Raw genomic sequence first — 22,083 nt, forward strand, 5'->3', positions numbered from 1 at the left:
TGCCTAAGCCTGAGGGCGTGTGGGCGCCACCAGAGCAAAGGTCTGACCCGTGGTAAGACTGCAGCGCAACCAGGGCCTGGGCAGGAGGCCTGGGACATGTGAGGAGCAGACTGTGAACTTTCCTTCCAGCCCCATAGATGGTTGTTTCTAGTCTCCCGGGGCCCTTTGGGTGGGGCCCCTTGTTCCTTGAACTGTGCCCATTTTCCCCTCTGGGTCAAGGGAACTGGTGCCAGGACTCAGATCCATTCGCCGTCCAGTGCTACTGGGGGCCTGCAGAACCAAACCGGTCTAGGGAGCCGCCCCAAGAGCCCGGCCTCGCTCATGGCTCCGGGTTACAAAACTAGAGAGTGAAAGTGGAACTGAGCAGACAGCGGCCAGCCGGGCTCTGTGCAGAGCCAGACACGCAGAGAGCCAGGGAGGTGGTGGGGGACACCCAGAGACAACCGGAGAAATTGAATTAACCGCAGGGTCTGCGCTGGAGTCTGCTCACCAGGGTGAGCTACAGGGCAAGAGGGAGCCCAGGGCTGGGCTAGGTGGGGGCTGCGGGTCGGGAGTGAGGGGCACCGGCAGGGCTGGGCTCACAGGGGGCTAGGGGTCGGGAGTGAGGGGCACCGGCAGAGCTGGGGGGCAGGGCTGGGCTAGCAGGGGGCTGCAGGTCGGGAGTGAGGGGCACCGGCAGAGCTGGGGTGGGGGGGCAGGGCTGGGCTAGCAGAGGCTGTGGGTCAGACATCAGGGGCACTGGCATGGTTTGCTCTGGCCAGATGCCATTTATCCAGAAGCCCCAGTGCCCTGTAAGCAGGGGTTGGGGGCGGATTCAGGAGGCCCAAAACAGCCCCCCTCTAATAAGAACTGGACCAACTGCAGCTGGCGTTTCCGAGGCCCCTTGGCTGGCTCGTACAATCTCACCCCACAGCTGAACCCACATCCTGGCGGGTCGTTGCTTCTAGCGGGCTGAACTGGGAGGTGGGGGGGCAGCAATGGCTGTATCATTCCCTGAACTCCCAGGGCCCCCAGGAATCCCAAAACCCCAGAAGCAGAGAGACACTTGCCAGCCCTGCCCCAAAATGGGAGTGGCCAGTGCACAACAGCCGAATGGAAACTTACCCAGCCAAGTGGTGAAAACTAACAGTAGAGCCCAGGAGTCCTGGCTCCCAGCCCCTCTGCGGTAGCGTCTTAGCCCCGGTGTTCCCATGTGCTAGCTCTTGACCCAGTGGATCTCCCCAGGCCTGTGGGGTCAGGGGGATGGAGCAACTCTGGGAGGACGTCACCTGCTCCATCTGCTGGAACGTGTTCAGCGACCCCGTCTCCATCGAGTGCGGCCACAACTTCTGCCGGGGCTGCCTCTCGACTCACTGGAGCCAGATCTCAGCCCAGGGGCACCGCTGCCCGGAGTGCCGGGCTCCCTTCTCCAGGGACAGGATGATCCCAGACACACGTGTCAGAAACCTGGTGGAGAAAATCACCAAGCCTCAGCAGGAAGAGCCGGAGCCGGTGAGACCAGACGGGCCGGATAAGGGGAAAAGGAGCTTTCTCTTGTAGGGGATTCTGGGCCCAATCCAGCCCCAGGGCAGGGACTGCCTGGCTCAGGGGAGCAGGGAATGGGACGTAGGGCCTGTCCCCTTTAGAGGGAGCCAGTCCTGATCTGGCCCCAGAGTGGGGACTGGCTGGCTCAGGGGGTGGGGAAGGGGACACACAGACTCAGACTTGTAGGCCAGAAGGGACCATCATGATCATCTAGTCTGACCTCCTGCAAGCTGCAGGGCACAGAACCTCACTCACCCTCTCCTGTAATAGACCCAGAACCTCTGGCTAGTCACTGACATCATCCAGTCGTGGTTAAAGGACTTCAAGTTACAGAGACTCCACCATTTATACTAGATCAAACCTGCAAATGACCCGTGCCCCATGCTGCAGAGGAAGGCGAAACCCCCCCAGGTCTCTGCCAGTCTGAGCTGGGGGAAATTCCTTCCCAACCTCAACTATGACGATCAGTTAGACCCTCAGCATGTGGGCAAGACCCACCAGCCGGACACCTGGGTGTCTCTAGTAACACAGAGCCCTTCCCATCTAGTGTCCCATCACCGCCCGTTGTGGGATATTTGCTACTGGCACTCGCATTTGGGCTACATGCCATGGTAGGCAGTCTCATCAGACCATCCCCTCCATAAACTTACCAAACTCAGTCGAGAAGCCTCCAGAGCCGGGTGGCTGGAGAGCGGCGGCTGCTGGCCAGGATCCCAGCTCTGAAGGCAGAGCCACCGCCAGCAGCAGCGCAGAATAAGGGTGGCCTGGTACGGTATTTCCACCCCTACTTCCACGCTGCTGCTGGCGGGATGCCGCCTTCAGAGCTGGGATCCCAGCCACCAGCCACCGCTCTCCAGCCGCCCGGGTCTGGAGGCAGTGCAGAATTAAGGGTGGCAATACTGTGACCCACCGAAAATAACCTTGAGACCCCGCTCCTCCCCCTGCAACTCCCTTTTGGGTTAGGACTCCCAATTTGGGAAATGCTGTTTTGCCCATGAAATCTGTATAGTTTAGGGTAAAAGCACACAAAATAACAGATTTCCCAGGTGAAGACCAGATTTCACCATCTGGGAGGCATTTTTCATGGCTGTGAATTTGGTAGGACCCTAGATATTACCCTTGACTTTTGCAGATTAATTAGAAATCCTTGCTATTGGGCTTGCAATTTCATGTGCTAATTTCCTTAATATTCGAGGATGGAAATGATCCAGGCCCCCCAGTTTGCTCCCATTAAGTTGTTTGACTCTGGTTTCCATTTCAACCAATTCAGTGACAATTTCTACTCCCGTATTCTTGTTCTCATTAGCTATCTGGCCACAAGCTTCTCCTTATGCTTCTTAAAAACTGAGGCCATGCCCATATCTTTAGGTGTTGGCCCATGCAGCCTGTATCTTTTATCTCCACCCCATCCTCAGCGCTTAGTGGTCCCACTTCTTCTTTCCTTGTTTTCTTTTTCTTTATGAGGCTAAAGAACGTTTTCCTGTTGGTTTTAAATTTTTTGCAAGTTCAAATTCTGCTTGGCCTTTGGCAGTTCTCATTTTATCCCGACATGGATTCCTCCCAGTTTCCATTCCTCAGAGGCTTTCTGCTTTCTCTTAATCACCTCTTTGAAATCCTGGTTCACCCAGTTTGCTCAGCAACCCTTCCCTATGGGCTTTTTCCTGGATGCAGACTGCAGAGAGTTCCTGCATCTTTGACAAACCCTGTCCACATCCAGATGTGCAGGCCAGGTCACTTCCCTGCCTAATTCCCTTAATTTTTTGCAATCCAGGATCTTCAGCTGCCGACCTGTTTTCGTTTATCCTTCCATTTAGTTAAATGGAATTAGCTCATGGCCACTTGAACCAAGGCTGTCCTCTACAGCCAGTTCTTCAGTGCGGTCCTCGCTACTTACCGATACTAAATCTAAACTGGCATCACCTCTTGTTGCTTTGGTCACTGATGAAAAAACCTCTCAGCTGTCTCACCTCCAGGATTATCTGGGCCCTGCCATGATGAGCAGCACTTCTCCAATCTCTGTCACAAAAATTAAAGTCTCCCATGATCACACAATTCCCAGTGGTATTTATTTCATTCAAGCTATGAAAGGGGTCTCCATCCATATCCAAACCAGATCCTGGGGGTCTGTAGCAGACCCAAGACACTCTCCCAGGGGAGCCCCTGGTACCTTTCTTCCCCACAGTGATCTTGACCCAAAAAGATTCTGTTTCACCCATTTCATCCCTTCTCATTTCTTTCCACTCCACCTCTTCATTAACACACAACGCTACTCCGCAACCTCTGCCTTTTGTCTTTCTTCCCTGTACCCCGGTCATGGCTGCTATTGCACCATGTGTCTGGTTTCCTGTCCCATACCCATAGTTTTAGTTCCTTCCCTTTTGTCACCCGGGCTCATCGCGTTGCTGGGCAGACACCTCACTGCTTCCACTTGGCTTTGCTGCCGGTATCGGCCACCTGACTCTCAGCGTCGGTGCTCTTGGCACTATCGTTCCTCTTCTCATCTCTTCTCCTGCCCTCTGTCGTTCCTTTCTCCGTTGCTCCTACCCTCTCCTCCTGCCTCCCGCTCGGTGTGAGAATCAGGCCTGGAGGTTCCATGAGCATCTCCCAGAGTTCCTAGTTTAAAGCCCTTTTCATCAGCTGTGCCAACCTCCACCCCGGAAGTCTATCCCCCACCCTGTTCAGGTGGCGTCCGTCCCAGGAGACCAGTCCTCTGTCCGTGAACGCCTCCCCGTGGCCGAACATCCCCACGCCCACCTTAGCCCCACTGCCTGAGCCACTTGTTGATCATCAGCGTCTTGTCTCACCTTCGCTCTTCTCCAGGGACAGGTAGAATCCCACTGAAGATCCCCTCCAGGGAGTGCTGCCCCTGATCCAGCCCCAGGGCAGGGGACTGGCTGGCTCAGGGGGTAGAATGGGGCACAGGGCTCTGATCCAGCAGGGAGCAGGGGACTGGCTGGCTCAGGGGTGGGGTCGCAGATCTGACCCTGCTCTCTCCCTGCAGCAGGGGCCGGGGTCTCAGCTGGAGCTGGGGCGCCCGGTGCAGCTGGCGCGTCTGGATGAGGAAGAGAACCTGATCCTGGACAAGAAGGCCCTGAGCCGCTGCCTGGAGCAGGGTGGGGCGGGGGACGCCCCCGTCTGCGTAGTGTCCATCGTCGGGGGGCAGCGCCGGGGCAAATCCTTCCTGCTGAACTACCTGCTGCGCCGGCTCCGGAGCCCGGTGGGTGTGAACGGGAACAGGAGTGAGATGGGGTGTGAGCAGCCCCATCCTGCCTCCTGCTGGAGGGCTCAGAGTTGCACGTGTGTGGGAGTACACACACCTCATTGCATGTCGGTCAGCCTGTCTGCCTGGTACTCTGTCTGGTAATATTGTCTGTCTGTCTGTCTATCTGTCTGAACCCGAGCAAGTCTGTCTTTCTGTCTGTGTGTCTGTCTGGAATGCAGCGTGTCTGTGTGTCTCTGACTGTTTATCTGTCAGAATCTGAGCACGCCCATCGCCCTGTGTTCCTCCCCGCCCCACCCTAGTAAATTAACCCCCAGCCCCTTCCCAGGGCTTACAGTCTGGAGTGTGCGGGGACCAGTCACTCTTCTCCCCCACCCTGCACTGACCCCTCTCCCTGCATGTTCCTTTCCGGCAGGACGCGAGGGACGGGTCGTGGATGGGCCGGGAGGATGAGATCCTGGAGGGGTTCGAGTGGCGCGCGGACGAGGAGCGAGTCACCAAGGGGGTGTGGGCATGGAGTCAGCCCATCTGGGTCCCCACCCCAGGCGGGAAGGTGAGTGGGGGCACTGGAGGTGCATAGGAAAGGGGGAAGGAGACATGGGGATGCTGGGAGAAGGGAAATGGGGGAAAGGGCTGGGAACAAAGGCAATGGGGAAATAGGGAAGGATGGAGACATGGGGAAGGAGGCCCCAGGGGAATCTGATGGAGTCATAACGGGGGGGAATGGAGAGGAGCAAGAGGAGGGAGCTAACACTGGGGTGGGCAAAAATGAGATGCCAGGGGCCATGGGGGCAGAGCAGGGGGCAGACTCTGGGGGCGGAGGGGCCGTGGGTGGCTGAACAAAGCCGGGAGCTGACCTGAGGCTCTCCCTCTTGGCCCCCAGGTGGCCGTGCTGCTGGTCGACACCGAGGGCTCCATGGGCATTGAAAGGAAGAAGGAGACCAGCATCAAACTCTCCGCCTTCTCCATGCTGCTCAGCTCCTATCAGGTTTGGGGGTCCCCGGGGGGGCGCTGTGCTGCAGAGCACAGTCTGGGGGCTCCGCAGGGGACATTTCCCCCAGCAGTCCGGGCTGGCCCCAATGTCTCACTGGGGCACTAGGGGGCGCTGTGCTGCAGGGAGCGGGGCAGGGGCTCAGTAGGGGGCGCTCTCCCCTGGCAGGCAGGGCCGGCCCCGATGCCCCCTGCGGCACTAGGGGGCGCTGTGCTCGGGGCGGGTGACGTGGCTGGGAAGGGGCCTGGGGCGGCCGTCCCTGCTCGTTGCTGTAGCTCTGTCTGTCTCCTGGCTATCTGCAGATACTGAATATTTCGAATGAGGTGAACGACGCGGATCTTGAATACCTGGAGGTGAGGCCAGGCAGCCTGACACAGAACGTGGCTGGGCCAGGTTCTCCCATTAGCCCCACAGGGTTATTATCCCTCCCCATAGCTCCTGTGGGGAAACTGAGGCCCAGATAAAGAAACCGACTCTCCCATGGTCACGTGGGATTCTGGATTCAGCACTGTCACCACACAGCCCAGCCCGGGTCTCTGCTCCCAGGTGTCTGGCACGGGCCCCTGGGTCAAAGTTAGGACCCCGCCCTCCCCTCCAGCCCAGCTCCGCTGTCGGTGGGAAGTCTGCTGGGGCCAAGACCTTGGGCGGTTGCTCTGCCCCCTGATCTGCTCTGCTCTTACCCAGCCCCAGCCCCGCCGGGTCGAGCCCCTGGCCGTCACACCCTTAGTGACATCTCTGCCACCTGCGACATACTGCGTGTCCTGCCCCTTTACTGCACCCCAGGGGGGATTCTCTGTGCGGGGGAGGGGTTGGCTCTGGGAGGGTTTTTATCTGTCCACACGGCCCTGGGTCCAGTGAGGGGCAGAAACCTGGTTAACGTGGAGCTAGAGCAGTCCAGGGAGAGCTCGAGTAATCGCCATGTGGCCGAGATTGTTGGAGGCGTGAGCAGAGCCGTGGTGTCACCCCCGGGGCTGGGCAAACAGTGCTGGTGGCGTCTGTCAGCCGGAGGCAATGGGGCTCTGTGGGTTGGAGGGTTCATCTCAGGAACCCCTCAGGGAAAAGACCTCACATTGGGCTCACTGACCCACCCCCCACCTCCACGGGGCGCCCTGGAGTGAAGGAGGGAACCCTGGAACAAGACTGGCTCCTCTGTGGGGCACAGGATCCCACAGCCGCCCCCACCACCCTCTTGGCCGGGGGCATCCCACTTCTCTTTCCACCCCGTGGAAAATATCTCCATCTCTCTCCAGCTTCGTTTTGCACTCGCTGGGCCTCGCTCTCTGCGATGGGCGGAGGGAGCGGCTCAGATGGGGATGGGGGGGCAGCGATCAGGCCCCTTTCTGTTCACCTGCAGGATGACCCCGCAGTGTAAATGCCTCCCATGCCCCAGACTCGTCCCCCACCCCCCTTCTCTTTGCTCTACAGATGTTTGTGCGTGTGGCCGAAGAGGTGGGAAAAGCGTACGGACTGGAGCCCATTCAGGTGAGACGGCTTCCGCCATCATCACCCGCCCTGCCCCATGTATCCCCACATGGCACCCCCTCCCCTGCGGGCATTGGGATAGGGACGTTATGGGTAACTCCGCTGCTGCGGCTGACAATACTTATAGACACAGCACCACCCCGTATTCACCGTGAGGGGGCCTCCGTCATGCCGCTGGCCAAGATCCGTGAGAACAGCGACCTGCCTTTGTACGCAGGCCTCTTCAGCTCCCTGCCAGCCCCCCTGTCTTGTAGACGCCCTTCAGGGTCATTTCCGCCACTGCAGGACATGACAGTGCAATCGCCTCGGTGCAACGAGTGGTCAGCGATGACCGTCATTAATCACTGACCCCACCATTGGTCCACCACATTTCGAGCTGCCAAGGCACCTGGGCTGGTTCCTAACAGGACAGGGCAATTGTGCAGCCCGTCTCTTCAGATGGGGTTTCTCTGATGACCAGGGATGTAGCTGTGGTCAACTTCAGCCTATGTCGCATATCCTTGACGAGTGCCCACGGACTTCGAGGGTGGGCTACTGGCTCTGCACCTGGCTGATGACTATGCTGTCAGATGGCTGGGGACTTTGAGCATATGCTGAAGACCTCTCCCCCACTCCACAGCCTGCTCCAGCCCCATGCACTCCCTGCCCCATTCCCTCGGGGCTGAGGTCTTCCCTCCAGACATCAACCTTCTCCCCAACCCAGCGTCCCCCCACCCCCAGAGACCCTCACTTCCCTCCTGTCTCCCCTGCAGCATCTAGACCTGCTGGTGCGGGATTGGAGCAGCTCCCTGGTCCTTGGAGCCGAGGGTGGGGAGCAGCATCTGAGACATGTCCAACAGGTGACTGTGGGACTCAGAAAATGGAGGAATGGGACATGGGGCCTTTCCCCTCGAAGGGATGATGGCTCCAGTGTTTCCAACCTGGGGGAGGTGGGACCGCAGGGAGGTTGTGTGAAGGGTGGTGGGGGGGGTCCCAAGTGCAGGGCTGGAGTTAGGGTGTGGCAAGCAGAATATTTGTCCAGGGCCCTGCACCATAGGGGACCCTGCAAAGCTAAATTACTTGCTTCAGCCCTGGATGTCCGGGCCTCAGGCATCGGCTTCAGCCCCTGGCGGTCGGAGCTGAAGCTGAAGTCCGAGTTTAAGGTGGAAGTCACCATTTTTTTCAAGTACAGGGGTTTAGATTGTCTTTTAAGGCCAAAGGGAGTCACCAGCACAACAAGGCCGAGAAACACTGGGCATGAGTTTAGCCGCTGACGTCTCCAAAGAATCCATCCGCACGGAGCAACCTCCAGCCGGGGGCTGCAGATGCAAAGCTGGACTTTCCCTGCAATTGCTGCTCCAGGCCGGGCACCTGTCGCTGCCCTACACTCAATGAGCCCAGACAGCGTGGAGGAGGAAGCAGCTTGATTGCAAAGGGGAGAGGAGAAAAACCAGGCCAGGGGGAGTGAAAGGAGCAGGGTGGGACAAGGAGTCTGCAGAGACTGGGACCTGGGGTGGGGAGACAGGGGCTTGGAGCGGGGAGACTGGGACTGACGGACACTCCTTTCGCTTCCTGCCATCCCCTGCCTTGTTCACTGCCCCCCTTCCAACATCTACAACAAATGAGGCCGGGCCCCTCCAGACCCTCTCTGACTGCCTGGCAGGTCTGGCTAATGTTAACACAGGTGTTTGTGTGTCAATGTAACCATTGCCCCTGTCTCGGCAGAAGCTGGAGGCGAGGTCCCCTTGCAAACACCCCAAGGCCCTGGAAGCGCTGAAGAGAAGCAGCAGCCGCTGTTACCTGATGCCCTCCCCTGGCAAGCGGATCACAATGGGGAGCGAGGGAAGGCTGAGAGGTAACGGACCCAGGACAGCGGCTCTAAGCCCCCTGCCCTGTGCAGAGCAATGTGACTGGGGCACTGATCATGCCCGTGCGTGGCAGGTAGAGAGAAGGGGGATCAGACAGGCCCTGTATTCCCCCACCATCGTCCATCTCTCTCCCCTTTGCAGACATGGATGATGATTTCCGGGGGAGCCTGAGGGACTACGTCACCGCCCTGGTGAGCTCGGCTGGTCAACACATCTGGATGGACCAGCATGGGGAGATGCTCACTGGGACACAGCTCGCTGCCAAGATAAAGGTGGGGACTGGCCAGCTGTGCTGGAGGGAGCAGGAAGGGGATGCTCTCTCCTGCAGTCAGTGATGACCCCAATACCCCCTATTCCCCAGCTGCCCCACCCCAGAGGTGGTTGCATCTCAGCTCCAGGTGAGCTGTCCCCATGTTCCCAGCCTTTCTAAGCCCTGTGGAGTCTGTGACGTGATGATTTCTTTTGGTTCCTTTGCAGAATTTATCTGATGTGATGAAGAACCATTGCTCTGGCTTCTCCTCTCCCTGTCAGGTACCGTCTCTGTCTCTGAGCTGATCATGGGGTGTCTCCCCTCACCCGTCCACGTCAGGGTTGGGGCAATGTTGGGATCTGGGTCCATGCTGCGGGAGGTGACTGGGAAAGAGTCTGGATGAAATCTTATTTTCTTGGACTCCAGGGTAGAAGAATTTCACTAGCCTGGAGAGCTGCTGGTACTGGAGTGTTCATCCCACCTACAGACACGTCTCCAATCCTTGAGACCCATAGCACCAAACCCTGTTTTTCCCCAGGCAGCTCCTGTTGGTGTTTAAATGAGAGGAGTTTTTTAGAGCAGGTCTGAAAATGGGGGTGTTTTTCCTGCAGAAAACTTGGAGTTTCCAGCAAAACCCCAAAATATCTCTTGTGTGGAAAGGCCATTGCCACAGCTCTTGGGAATTGTAGGTCTTGTGCCTCACGCTCTCCATTCTCCTCTACGGGTTGGGCACCTGGTGGAACTACTCATCCCATGATGCACTGCAGGTACCAGACACCATCACTCCCCTCCGCAAGAGATAATCATTCTCCTCTGTGGGTTGGTCTTGCAGCTTGCACCGCACCTCCCATGAGACCAGCCCACAGAGGAGAATGGGAGGTTAAGGCAACCAAACTACATCTCCCACCAAGCGCCATGGTATCCTTTCCTGGTGAGGGTGCAGTGTATCAAAGCTGCAGGGCACCATGGGAGGTGTAGACTGACCTGAGTGCTGGGGGTAGAGAGGAGATTCAGGCATCTCATGAACCACAACGCATCAGCATCTCCTCTCCTGGTGCATGTATCATGGCCCTGGTGCATCATGGGAGGCACATGCAGTGGCAGGGGAAGGGGGCAGGACAAGGTGGATTCAGGGGCTCTGTTCGCTGGCCTCTCTGGGGAGTCGGGGGTAACCACGGCACAGCGTGCTCCAGCCATGCCCCCAGCCCACCCCCTGTGCTGGGGCCGGCAGCACGGACCTTTCCACCCGGCCTCATGGGGCCTCTGGTGAGCTGGGAATCGGGCCGGCTGAGCAGAACTTCTGCCCTGGCTCCTTCGGTCTGATCTGCCAGCCGGGCAGCGTCCCAGCACAGCCCTCACCGAGCCCTCCACGTCCGAGTCACGCCACCTTCCCCCGCAGCCGGGCAGGACCCAGGGTAGACAGACCCTTTGACATCGTCTGTCAAGTTCTCTTGGGCGTCAGCCTCAGATGGGCTGCGATAGGAGCTACGTGAAGAGAATCAGATGTGGGAGCTTCTCTGCCTGGGAGGAGGAGACCGGCCCAGCTAGAACAGAATAACTACTCCACAATAGCCAGTCCACAACAGCTGCACAGCAGAGACTGTTCCAGAGTCCACAAGAAGATTTAACCCAGCCCCCACCCCCAAAGGAGAGCTGAGATTCACCTGGCTCCTGGAAATCAATAAAAAAACCTGAAATCCCACCAGACCTATGAGAACGGCTGTCAGTGATGCTCTCTCGGGCATGTGCCTCAGGCTGAGCCTGGCTGGGACAGGGGTTTTCAAAGTCCTCGGCTCCAGGAAAGTGCCACAAGGGCAAAGTGCAGGTCAGGGCAAGGAAGGGAGCCAAGGCCGGGCTGCTGCGGGGATCGAATTGAAAAGTGGTGGCACCAGCAGCCCCAAGCAGCTTCCACACGGGCTGGCGATCTCGCTTTGTTTCATGAGGTTGCTGCGGTGGAAGCTGCAGCCCCTAGGTGGAGTCGGGGCCCCATAAACTGCGGCTCACCCCAGCCTTGTCCTCCCGGCACAGATGGCCATCACCTTCCGCAACCAGAGAGTCCTGGACAGGGCCCGCGCAGACCACGCTGTGTTTCTGAAGGAGAAGGTGAGTCCAGGGGTGTCGCTGTGCCCCCAGCCAGGGGAACCCCAGGGAAACATCCCAGCCAACCCCGTGGGTTATGGGCTTTGTTGCAGGAGAGGAGACCTCATATTCACTTTCAAGGGGCTGCGGAGACGGGAGACTGCAACCCCGGCACAGCAGTGGCCTGGATCTCGGTCAGGAGGGTGGAGGAAGTTGCTGTGCTGTAGCCAGAGGGTCTGTTGGTGAGACAGGGTCACACACCCGCCCCTTCTAGCCCCTTGCACCCCACTATTGTCCCCTCCTCTCTGGCCCAACGCAGGACGGCCTGTCCCGGCGCATGGACGACTGTCTGACGGTGGATCCGAGTGCAATGGCGCATCAGTTCATGGAGCAGCGCAGGGCACTGCTGGAGAGGTGCCGGAAGGAGGTGAAGGAGCTGAAGGAGGAGACGCTGCTGACGGCCCTAGAGGCGGAGCTGACTTGGGAGGCCGAGACCTTCCTGGAGACCTACCGAAGGCGCTATCAGCATCACACGAACCAGAGAGCCCTGGCCAGGGCCCACGCAGCCCACGCTGAGTTTCTGAAGGAGAAGGTGAATCTGGGGCAGGAGGGCTCTGCCTCCCACCCGGGGAACCTCAGGGAACCATCCTGGGCAGCCCCCCGGGCTGTGGGCTTTGGGGATGAGGTGGGAGTTCAGATTTCCAGCTCCCAGGGTGGCTGAAGAGATGAGAGACTCCAATCCCAAACCTTGGGGGGGGGAACTCAGTTTTGGGGGTTCTGGGCAGCACCTGGCATGATGGCAGCCCCGATCTCAGTCCAGAGAACTGTGCCTCACCCAACATAATGGGGGCCCAGTCTCAGTCATGGGGATAGGGGTGTGCAGCACCTCGCACAGCTGGGGCCCCGATCTCACTTGGGGGGTTGGTCTGTGTAGCAGCTGGCATGACGGGGGGTCCAATTTGAGTTGTGGGATCCTGGCACGATGGCAGCCCTGATCTCAGTTGGAGGGTGTTTGTACAACAAGGCCCCCATCTTGGTCGGGTTCTGTCACGGAGTCCCCGGGCGATGCTCGGGAACTGCTCCCTATGCAGCCAGGCAAGACTCTGGGGAAGTCTCCTCTCAGGGAGCAGCCTGTCTTCAGGACACAGCTCACACAGCTTCTACCTTCCTGGGTCTGACCTCAGAGCATTCAGCATCCTCTCTGCCCCTCCGTGAGCTTCCAACAGCGAGTCCCCCCATGCCAGGTCCTGGGGAAGCCAGGGGGACCTGCCCCCCCAACTCCGCAGTCAGATGTGACTCTCAGCCAGCCAGTAAAACAGAAGGTTTATTAGATGACAGGAACATGGTCTAACACGGAGCTTGTAGGTGCAGAGAACGGGACCCCTCAGCCGGGTCCATTCTGGGGGGCAGTGAGCCAGACGTCCCCATCTGCACTTCACTGCATGTCCCCAGCCAGCCCCAAACTGAAACTCCCTCCAGCCCCTCCTCCTCTGGGCTTTGTTCCTTTCCCGGGCCAGGAGGTCACCTGATTCCTTTGTTCTCCAACCCTTCAGCTCTCACCTTGCAGGGGAGAAGGGCCCAGGCCATCAGTTGCCAGGAAACAGGGTGTCGGCCATTCTCTGTGTCCAGGCCCCTGCACACACCTGCCCTCTAGGGCTCTGCAATGATCATACACCCTTATCCCGCCACCTAGAGACTTAAGAACTGCATGGGGGAAACTGAGGCACCCCCACACTATTCAGAGGAAACATTAAGAACAGTCCCACTTCGTCACATCTCTCCCCCCTTCGAGATCGAACTGAGCGGGGTCACTTTAGCCGGTGACCTGGGGAAGTTCGAAGCCACCAACATTCCAGTGGATGCCCCAGCATCTCTCCCATTCCTTGGTGGGAGTTACACCAGGCCCTTCCAGTTTCATGCTCTCCCTTAGGTTGCGGTGGTCAATAGTACTCTCATGCCGCATGTGCGAAGGTTTATGTGGTCCTTTTGCCACCCCAAAACTCCCGGGCATCAAACTGGGATCGGGTCTTCTCCCAGTGCTCCAGTCTGGAGGCCTGCAATTCGGGCTCTCTTGGTTAAGAGCCCCCATCTTGACCTGGGCCACATTCACAACAGAAAATTTCTGGCTGTTAGGAACTGAAACTTTCTTGATTAAATCACGTTCACCCCCTTCAGTGGCAGTAAACTGCTTGCAAAGACTCCAGGAGGATTCCTTTCCCTAGGGCTTTTCTATGCAACAATTCACCCTTCACAGAAATTCTGCCCTTACCCTCTTCACCTAGGGCTTGCTCTAGAGGAACACTTTCCTGAGCAACAACAGACTCTTTCTGGGTCTCCCTTACATCCAGAATTACCTCTGGCCCATCCGGCGGATTCCTACACAATCCTCTTTCAGGCAAACTTACTGACTCCCTAGATAAAAGGTCAGAAGCATTCTCCTTCCCTTTGCCACACATAAGTTCAGGAATCTTTTCCTTCTTGCTACAGGTTTCCACACCCTCCGTAGGTAACACAGTCAAATAATCTTTCTGCTCTCCTTGTGCCCTGGCTAGGACCTCACCCTGATTAGACAGAGTTGCTGCACCCTTTCCCAGCCACACACGAGCAACGGGCAAAATACAAGCACCAGAATTGTCTGGGCTCTGGGATTTTACATAGACACTAACTGGATGCGACCTAGTTACAGGGCCATTCTCCCGAGCAGACACAAACTTAGGACCCTTCCCTTCCTGGGCTTTAGCTGGATCCAGAACCAGCTCTGAGACAACTGCACTACCCTCAACCAGCACAGGCTGAAAGGCCCCTTCTGTCTGCTCCACAGACGAAGAAGAGCCGGACACACTTTCTCCTTTCCCAGACACACAGCTTGGGATCTCATTCCCCTTGTCCCAGCACACAAGGCTGGTCACAGACAACTGCTTGGAGACCAGGGTAGCTCCCTCCACAGGCAAGTCAATACCCCTGACAGACACAGACACGTTTCCTTCACTGTCCCAATTCTCCACCCAGCTAACAGGTTAGGTCCAGGGACTCTCATCTTCCACTCTCCTCGCCTTCCCACCCTGCTGACTAGACACAGCCATCAGCTCACAAGGCTGCCTAGGCTCATCCAGGCTCCTTACCAAGCACCTTGCCACTCCCCACAGATCCCCTGCCCTGCCTGTGTCTCCCCCACTCAGCTGGGGTCTCAGCTCCCACTGTGCTCAGCACTGCCCTTGCTGTCCCAGTGGGGGTAGGCAGGGAGCTCGCTGCTTTCCTCACTGCATCAGAGCCAGCCTGAGCCCCCTATCCGGTGTGCAAGACGGCGGGGAGCATCTCTCTGTCCCATCCAGCCCCAGGGGTCTGGTTACAGGCAGGCAGGTAGCCTGAGCCTAGCAGCTCCTCCCCACTGCCAACCAGGTCATCTGCATTTTCACTGACCATTTCCCTCTCCGCCGATTGGTTCCCTGGATTCAAATTCAAAACCTTGGCAGTTACTGGAGCAGGGCCTAGATCCTGTCCAAAGAGACACAGTCACCCCACAACAGGGTCTCGCAGCTCGTATCCTGGAGAACCCAAACGACCAGCCAGCCCCACCCCTCCTGGGTCTGCACAGGGATCTGGGCCATAGGCAGGGCGAGGGGCTTCGTCCCTGGGACCCTCACCCAGCTCACACAGCCCCTCAGCATCTGAAGCTGCACCACCCAGGGCCTGACAACAGTTCTCTCTGTCCCAGGATCTCGCCACCCCAGGAATGTCTCCCCATTGACCATCACCTTCCGCTCCCGGTGGTCAAGGGGCCTGGCCCCAGGAAACTCCACACAGACATATAGGTTGGGGTCAGGAGTGGGAGCCTGTCCACCGCCCCACCCATCTGGCTGACGGAGTCTGTGGCCTTGGGACCCAGCAAGGGAGCTAGACACCGGGGCTTTTCCGCAGGGTCCCCCTGGTTCAAATCGCCAGCCTGCTCAAAGACAGTGAGGTGGCATCCACATCCCCTCACCTCCTTAACCAGGGGCAGCAATTTAGTCTCGAGGCTCCCTGCGGAACTGGCCCCCCGGGGTCTATCCCCACTCACCCCTGGGGGGTCCCCTAGGCCTCTCCGCCCCACCACCGCCAGTTCATGCTGCTGCTGCTTCTGCAGCTCTTTCTCGGGCTCTCGCTGTCTCTCACAGTCCTCTTGCTCTCTCGGACTCAACTCCAATCCCGTCCATCTCGATCCCCCGATGGGGAACCCGATCGTGAAGACCCTCGTCTGGTCAGGGACAGGAGTCTTGGCGATGCCTGGCTCCCACTCCAGCTGCTCCCAGATCCTGCCATAGCCCCATTGGGGGTCAGGAATCTGTCCCTTAGAGCGGTCATCCTCCTCCAGCCGCACGATGAACTGTGCTTTGGTGAACTTTCCAACGCTCAACCCTCTCTTTCTGCACAGGGTTACAATGTCCTTCTTAAGGAGATGATGACAGGCCATCACTCCGCTCCTCCCAAGTTGTTGTGGACTCACAGGCCTGTGTGCTCTCAGCTCCCCACGGTTTCCAGGGAGAACCCCTAGTGTGCCAGCCCTTCTCGAGGTCACCACCTCTTTGCCAGGGTCGCGCGGCAGACTCCTCTGCTTCTTGGACTGCTCACTGCAATCCCCAGGGGAACCCTGTTACTGCACAGTCCTTCTCTCTCCAAGGGCCAAGCTACAGGCTCCTCTGCCCCTGAGACTGCTCCGCGCAGTCCCAGGGGGACCCCATTACTACACAGTCCTTCTCGCTGGTCACACACTCCCAGGGGTTAACCGCCCCCCGAAACCGCTCCTCTCTGAGCCTTCAGCAGGCCTGGTCCTCGTCAATCCCCCTTCGTTTTACTGCTCCCCAGTCACTTACTGCAGAAAGCGCCATCCACGGGGTGCAGTACATCCCACCGCTAACACCAGTTGTCACGGAGTCCCCGGGCGATGCTCTGGAACTGCTCCCTATGAAGCCAGTCAGGACTCTGGGGAAGTCTCCTTTCTGTGAGCAGCCTGTCTTCAGGACACACAGCTCACACAGCTTCCACCTTCCTGGGTCTGACCTCAGAGCATTCAGCATCCTCTCTGCCCCTCCGTGAGCTTCCCACAGCGAGTCCTCCCATGCCGGGTCCTGGGGAAGCCAGAGGGTCCTGCCCCCGCAATTCCACAGTCAGACGTGACTCTCAGCCAGCCAGTAAAACAGAAGGTTTATTAGATGACAGGAACATGGTCTAACACACAGCTTGTAGGTGCAGAGAACGGGACCCCTCAGTCGGGTCCATTCTGGGGGGCAGTGAGCCAGACATCCCCATCTGCACTTCACTGCATGTCCCCAGCGAGCCCCAAACTGAAAAACCCTCCAGCCCCCTCTTCCTCTGGGCTTTGTCCCTTTCCCAGGCCAGGAGGGGACCTGATTCCTTTGTTCTCCAACCCTTCAGCTCTCACCTTGCAGGAGGGAAGGGCCCAGGCCATCAGTGGCCAGGAAACAGGGTGTCGGCCATTCTCTGTGTCCAGACCCCTGCACACACCTGTCCTCTAGGGCTCTGCAATGATCATACACCCTTACCCCACCGCCTAGATACTTAAGAACTGCCTAGTGGAAACTGAGGCACCCCCACACTATTCAGAGGAAACATTAAGAACAGTCCCGCTTCGTCACAGGGTCTATGCAGCACTTGCCACATCTAATACTCTTGGCTGTCTCCTCTCCCTGCTACTGCAGGACACCGACTCCAGGAACCCACTTAAATGCCTGAAGGTGAGGCCGGGCAAGATGGCCGAGCAGTTCACAGAGCGGCGTGGGGACTTGCTGCGGCAGTGCCGGACAGACATGCTGCTGAAGAAAGAGGCCCTGGGGACGGAGCTGGAGAAGAAGCTGAGGCAGAAGAAAGAGACCCTGCTGACGGAGCTGGAGAAGGAGCTGATGTGGGAGGCCGAGAGCTTCCTGGAGACCTACAGGAAGCGCTTCAAGAGATTTGCCATTGCAGCGGGCGTTGGGGTGGGGGGGCTGGTCCTGGCACCGGTGGGTGGAGGTGCTGCGGCGGGAATTGCCGCTGGTGCCATTGCTGCTGAAGCTGCGGTGCTCGGCATCGCTGAGGCGGTGGCCATTGGTGCTGGGGCGGGTGCCGTGGCTGGGGGGTGCATGGGTGGGGGCGTGGGATGGGGAGTTGGTAAGAAGATCGCCCAGAAGGATAAGAACCGGGCCGAGGGCACCGCCAGCCAAGGGGAGGAGGAGGACGGCATGGACGAGCAGTCTGATAAGGCCCACCTGATCATAAAATCATAGAACCATAGAATATCAGGGTTGGAAGGGACCTCAGGAGGTCATCTAGTCCAACCCGCTGCTCAAAGCAGGGCCAATCCCCAATTAAATCATCCCAGCCAGGGCTTTGTCAAGCCTGACCTTAAAAACTTCTAAGGAAGGAGATTCCACCACCTCCCTAGGTAACACATTCCAGTGCTTCCCCACCCTCCTAGTGAAAAAGTTTTTCCTAATATCCAACCTAAATCTCCCCCACTGCTTCTTGAGACCATTACTCCTTGTGCTGTCCTCTTCTACCACTGAGAACAGTCTAGATCCACCCTCTTTGGAACCACCTCTCAGGTAGTTGAAAGCAGCTATCAAATCCCCCCTCACTCTTCTCTTCTGCAGTCTAAACAATCCCAGTTTCTTCAGCCTCTCCTCATAAGTCATGTGTTCCAGACCCCTAATCATTTTTGTTGCCCTTCGCTGGACTCTCTCCAATTTTTCCACATCCTTCTTGTAGTGTGGGGCCCAAAACTGGACACAGTACTCCAGATGAGGCCTCACCAATGTCGAATAGAGGGGGATGATCATGTCCCTCGATCTGCTGGCTATACCCCTACTTATACATCCCAAAATGCCATTGGCCTTCTTGGCAACAAGGGCACACTGTTGACTCATATCCAGCTTCTCGTCCACTGTAACCCCTAGGTCCTTTTACGCAGAACTGCTGCCTAGCCATTCGGTCCCTAGTCTGTAGCGGTGCATTGGATTCTTCCGTCCTAAGTGCAGGACCCTGCACTTATCCTTATTGAACCTCATCAGATTTCTTTTGGCCCAATCCTCCAATTTGTCTTGGTCCCTCTGGATCCTATCCCTGCCCTCCAGCATATCTACCACTCCTCCTAGTTTAGTATCATCCGCAAATTTGCTGAGAGTGCAATCCACACCATCCTCCAGATCATTTATGAAGATATTGAACAAAACCGGCCCCAGGACCGACCCTTGGGGCACTCCACTTGATACCAGCTGCCAACTAGACATGGAGCCATTGATCACTACCCGTTGAGCCCGACAATCTAGCCAGCTTTCTACCCACCTTATAGTGCATTCATCCAGCCCATACTTCTTTAACTTGCTGACAAGAATACTGCTAAAGTCAAGAAACAATACATCCACTGCTTTCCCTTCATCCACAGAACCAGTAATCTCATCAGAGAAGGTGATTAGATTAGTCAGGCATGACCTTCCCTTGGTGAATCCATGCTGACTGTTCCTGATCACTTTCCTCTTGTGTAAGTGCTTCAGGATTGATTCCTTGAGGATCTGCTCCATGATTTTTCCGGGGACTGAGGTGAGGCTGACTGGCCTGTAGTTCCCAGGATCCTCCTTCTTCCCTTTTTAAAAGATGGGCACTACATTAGACTTTTTCTAGTTGTCCGGGATCTGATCTGAACAGTCCACCCCCCAGCCCAATCTGTGGGTGATGAATGTGGTGACAGGGCTGTAGCGTGGCCCAGACATGTCAACCACAAACCACTCCACAGCGGGGCAGCTGTTGCCCACAGATTCTAAGAAGGGACATTGGTCGAACCCACTCCTGAAAACTTCCAATGACTGTGTGACACCCAGGCCCATCGGTACCTGCTGGCAGCGGGTTCAGTGCCCTGTGTCAGCAACTCCTAACAGGCCGGACAAACTCGCTGCACCTAACACACCGCTGTCATGGTATTTAGCCACAAATAGTGTCTTGTAATGCATCAAATGCATCCCAGGAGCATACGGTATTGATATCTGTGTGAAATGTCGGCCCTGTCATGAGGTGAGGAGCTACGCGCATATGTGCATATGGAAAACACATTTTCAAGTCTGAATAAAGGCAGGGTCAGCAGACAAGTTTCTGCCAGATGTAGGACGTACATTTGTCAGTCCACCTCCGTTGACGTCAATTAAACTTTGTAAGCCAGCCTCATGCATGCCCCATGGACATACGAAGGTAACACAAAGCTATGGCGTCATCATGCTGGAGAATAAACCATGGCGGGAGGGGAACATGCTCCTGACTTTCAGGCTGAACAAACTTTCGGTGGGTAGAAGGAGAAGGTAAATGGATGCCCCTGTATCCTTCACCGCTGAAGCAAAGGGGCAGCGATTCGGCAAGAGGGGGCCCAGCGGTGCTGGTCCGAGATGCAAGGAGCTTGGTTTAGGTGGGGTAACCTGCTTTAGCCTGTTCCATTTGGACTCAAGGAAGCACGTTACAATTTTGCTGTATGTGCCCCCTTCTGCCAGCGGCATCGGCAGCTACCAGGGCCAGGTCGAGGTCGAGCCCTTCCTCTCTCCGCCCCCAGTTATCTGGGAATCTGTAACAACTCTGGGCACCTTTGCCAGGCAAGTCTCTACCCACTCTCCATTGCAGAGGTTTGAAGAAATGAACTTTGCTGGGGGCAGCAAAGGGAAGGGAAGGGCCGGGTTGAACTGGGGACGTATATTTACAGTTTAACGCCATCCACCATTGTGTACCTCAGGGCGCATCAGTCACAGTCCCAGCAGTTGGACCCTGAACGCAGTTTGTTCTGCCCCCACCCTCAGCTCAGGGCTCCCCACTTCTTCACTCACAGTTTGAGTTTCTGGGAGTTCAGGAAAATCAGGGCCTCTGGCCCATGAGCAGCTGTGGGGGTCTATCGCCTGCCCAGCAATCGCGGTTCCAGCAGCTAGGACAGGGAGGCCTCACGGGAGTCGCTAGGCTGCCATGGATGGCTGCCGTCAACTCCTCTGCTCCCGCTGTAGTACGCTTTCCCATGGCGGTTCCCCCACCGAACCCTGTTGGGCTATGGCTGAATCCAGCTGCTGCTTTGCTCTGCCGTTCAGTCTACTTGTCCCGGGCCGGAAAACTGGCCTTTGTGGTGAGCTCTGCCTAGCCAAGGCAATTCCAGCTCTTCACTCAACTCTTCTAGATGCAAGGGGGTTGTGGGTTTTCATGTACCAGCCATGTCTCTACCACCCAAAGAGTTATTCCCGCCACGGCTGTGAAGCCCCTCCATCTTTGCCCCCCATCTCCGTCCAGGGCTCTCACCCCGCCTTGGCCAACATCCACGTCATCAGAGTGACCCCACACCTGGTTCTTGTCCAGGCGGGTTGCCCGCAGGGTAAGCTCAAAAATATGGACCCCAAGTACAAACCTTAGTCCCAGTATACCCCAATGTCCCTCACCAGTGCTGAGGGTCCAGGCCCTGGCCAAGGGTCCAGGGAACCTGCCCAGGGCTCCACCCTTGCACCAACTGTCCCCTCCTAAAATATTTCAAGGGAGACGAACCAAGATTCCTCAGCCACATCCAGGGCATCCAGTGACCAAAGCTAGAGCCTGAAATAAAAACTGAGGCGGGAGCATCCAGCCCGTTACTCTGTGCAGAGAGAGATGCAGAGAGCGAGGGAGGCAGGGAAAACATCAGAGACAAATGGGTCTGCGCTTGAGTCTGCTCTCCAGGTTGAGCTACAGCAGCAGAGCTGTGGTGGGGAAAGGAGGAGCCCAGGGCTCGGCTAGCAGGGGGCTGGGGGTTGGGTTTGAGGGGCACTGGCAGAGCTAAGATCCATGGCTGAGGGTATCTCAGCAGCAGGACAGTCCGAGACCTGCCAGGAGGCGGAGCAGAGCTGGCTCTGGCCGTCAGAACTGCCAGGCTCGGTGCCCAGGTCTGCTCCAGTGACGTTCCGTCAATCCCCTCTCCCTTCCTGTGGCTAATGCCTGGCCGGGGTGGTGTGCTCTGGCCGGCTGCGCTTTGTCCAGGAGCCCCGGGGCCCTGTGAGCTGGGGGAGAGATTCAGGATGCCCAAGGCAGGCCGCCTGCAATAAGAACAGGAGCAATGGCAGCGGGCATTTCTGAGACTGCCCGGCGGGTCGGGTGTTTCCAGTGGGCTGAGCTCAGTAACCGCTGTATCATTCCCATTAGAGTTTGGGGTGCTGCCCTCCCGGGCCCCCAGGGAACTCAAAACCCCACCAGCAGAGGGTACAGCAGGAAGTGCCTTTTCCTTGGCACTGGCCAGAGAATTGGATTAGCCAACTCATAGCAGCCCAATGGAAACTTACCCAGCCATGCGGGGCTCGGTCTGAGAGCAGGCCAAGGGCACGACTCCAGCCCATGAGAGGTAATGGGGATGATGCCTGCAGGGCTGCACTGAGGGTGCACCCAGCCCTGTAGCCCACATGTGCAGGGGAGGTTACCAGGTGGGGAACCCCATGGGGAAATCCCTCTTCTGCCTTATTCTGACAGTTGCCTACCATGTCCCTGGCTGAGCAGCTGGCACCAGCAGCTCCCCTCGCTCCATAAAGGGCTTTGGGATCTTCCAGGGCAAAAGGTTCCAGAAAGGCCATGAAATGTACAAGTTCCCAAGGATATGATGCTGGACATGTCAGCCAGGATACTGGGGGGCAGGTTCCTGTGAGGTGAATGACCAGGCCATGAGAGATCAGCTGGGATC

The 22,083-nt window shown here is 57.5% G+C and overlaps 1 protein-coding gene across 1 annotated transcript; it reads left to right on the forward strand.

The window, feature by feature from the left end:
• The first annotated feature begins 302 nt into the window (after positions 1 to 302).
• Positions 303 to 19,510, forward strand: LOC144930623 (RING finger protein 112-like). The gene is made up of 14 exons (XM_078853079.1): positions 303 to 494; positions 1,200 to 1,491; positions 4,526 to 4,741; positions 5,160 to 5,297; positions 5,628 to 5,732; positions 6,038 to 6,088; positions 7,161 to 7,217; positions 7,970 to 8,056; positions 8,922 to 9,051; positions 9,206 to 9,336; positions 9,542 to 9,595; positions 11,343 to 11,417; positions 11,713 to 11,985; positions 17,090 to 19,510. The coding sequence occupies exons 2-14, from the start codon at positions 1,243 to 1,245 to the stop codon at positions 17,651 to 17,653; spliced, it is 2,130 nt and encodes a 709-aa protein (XP_078709205.1). The 5' UTR covers positions 303 to 494; positions 1,200 to 1,242; the 3' UTR covers positions 17,654 to 19,510.
• Positions 19,511 to 22,083: the final 2,573 nt, after the last annotated feature.

This window comes from Lepidochelys kempii, chromosome 6 (assembly GCF_965140285.1).
Source record: "Lepidochelys kempii isolate rLepKem1 chromosome 6, rLepKem1.hap1, whole genome shotgun sequence".
Lineage (NCBI taxonomy): Eukaryota > Metazoa > Chordata > Testudines > Cheloniidae > Lepidochelys > Lepidochelys kempii.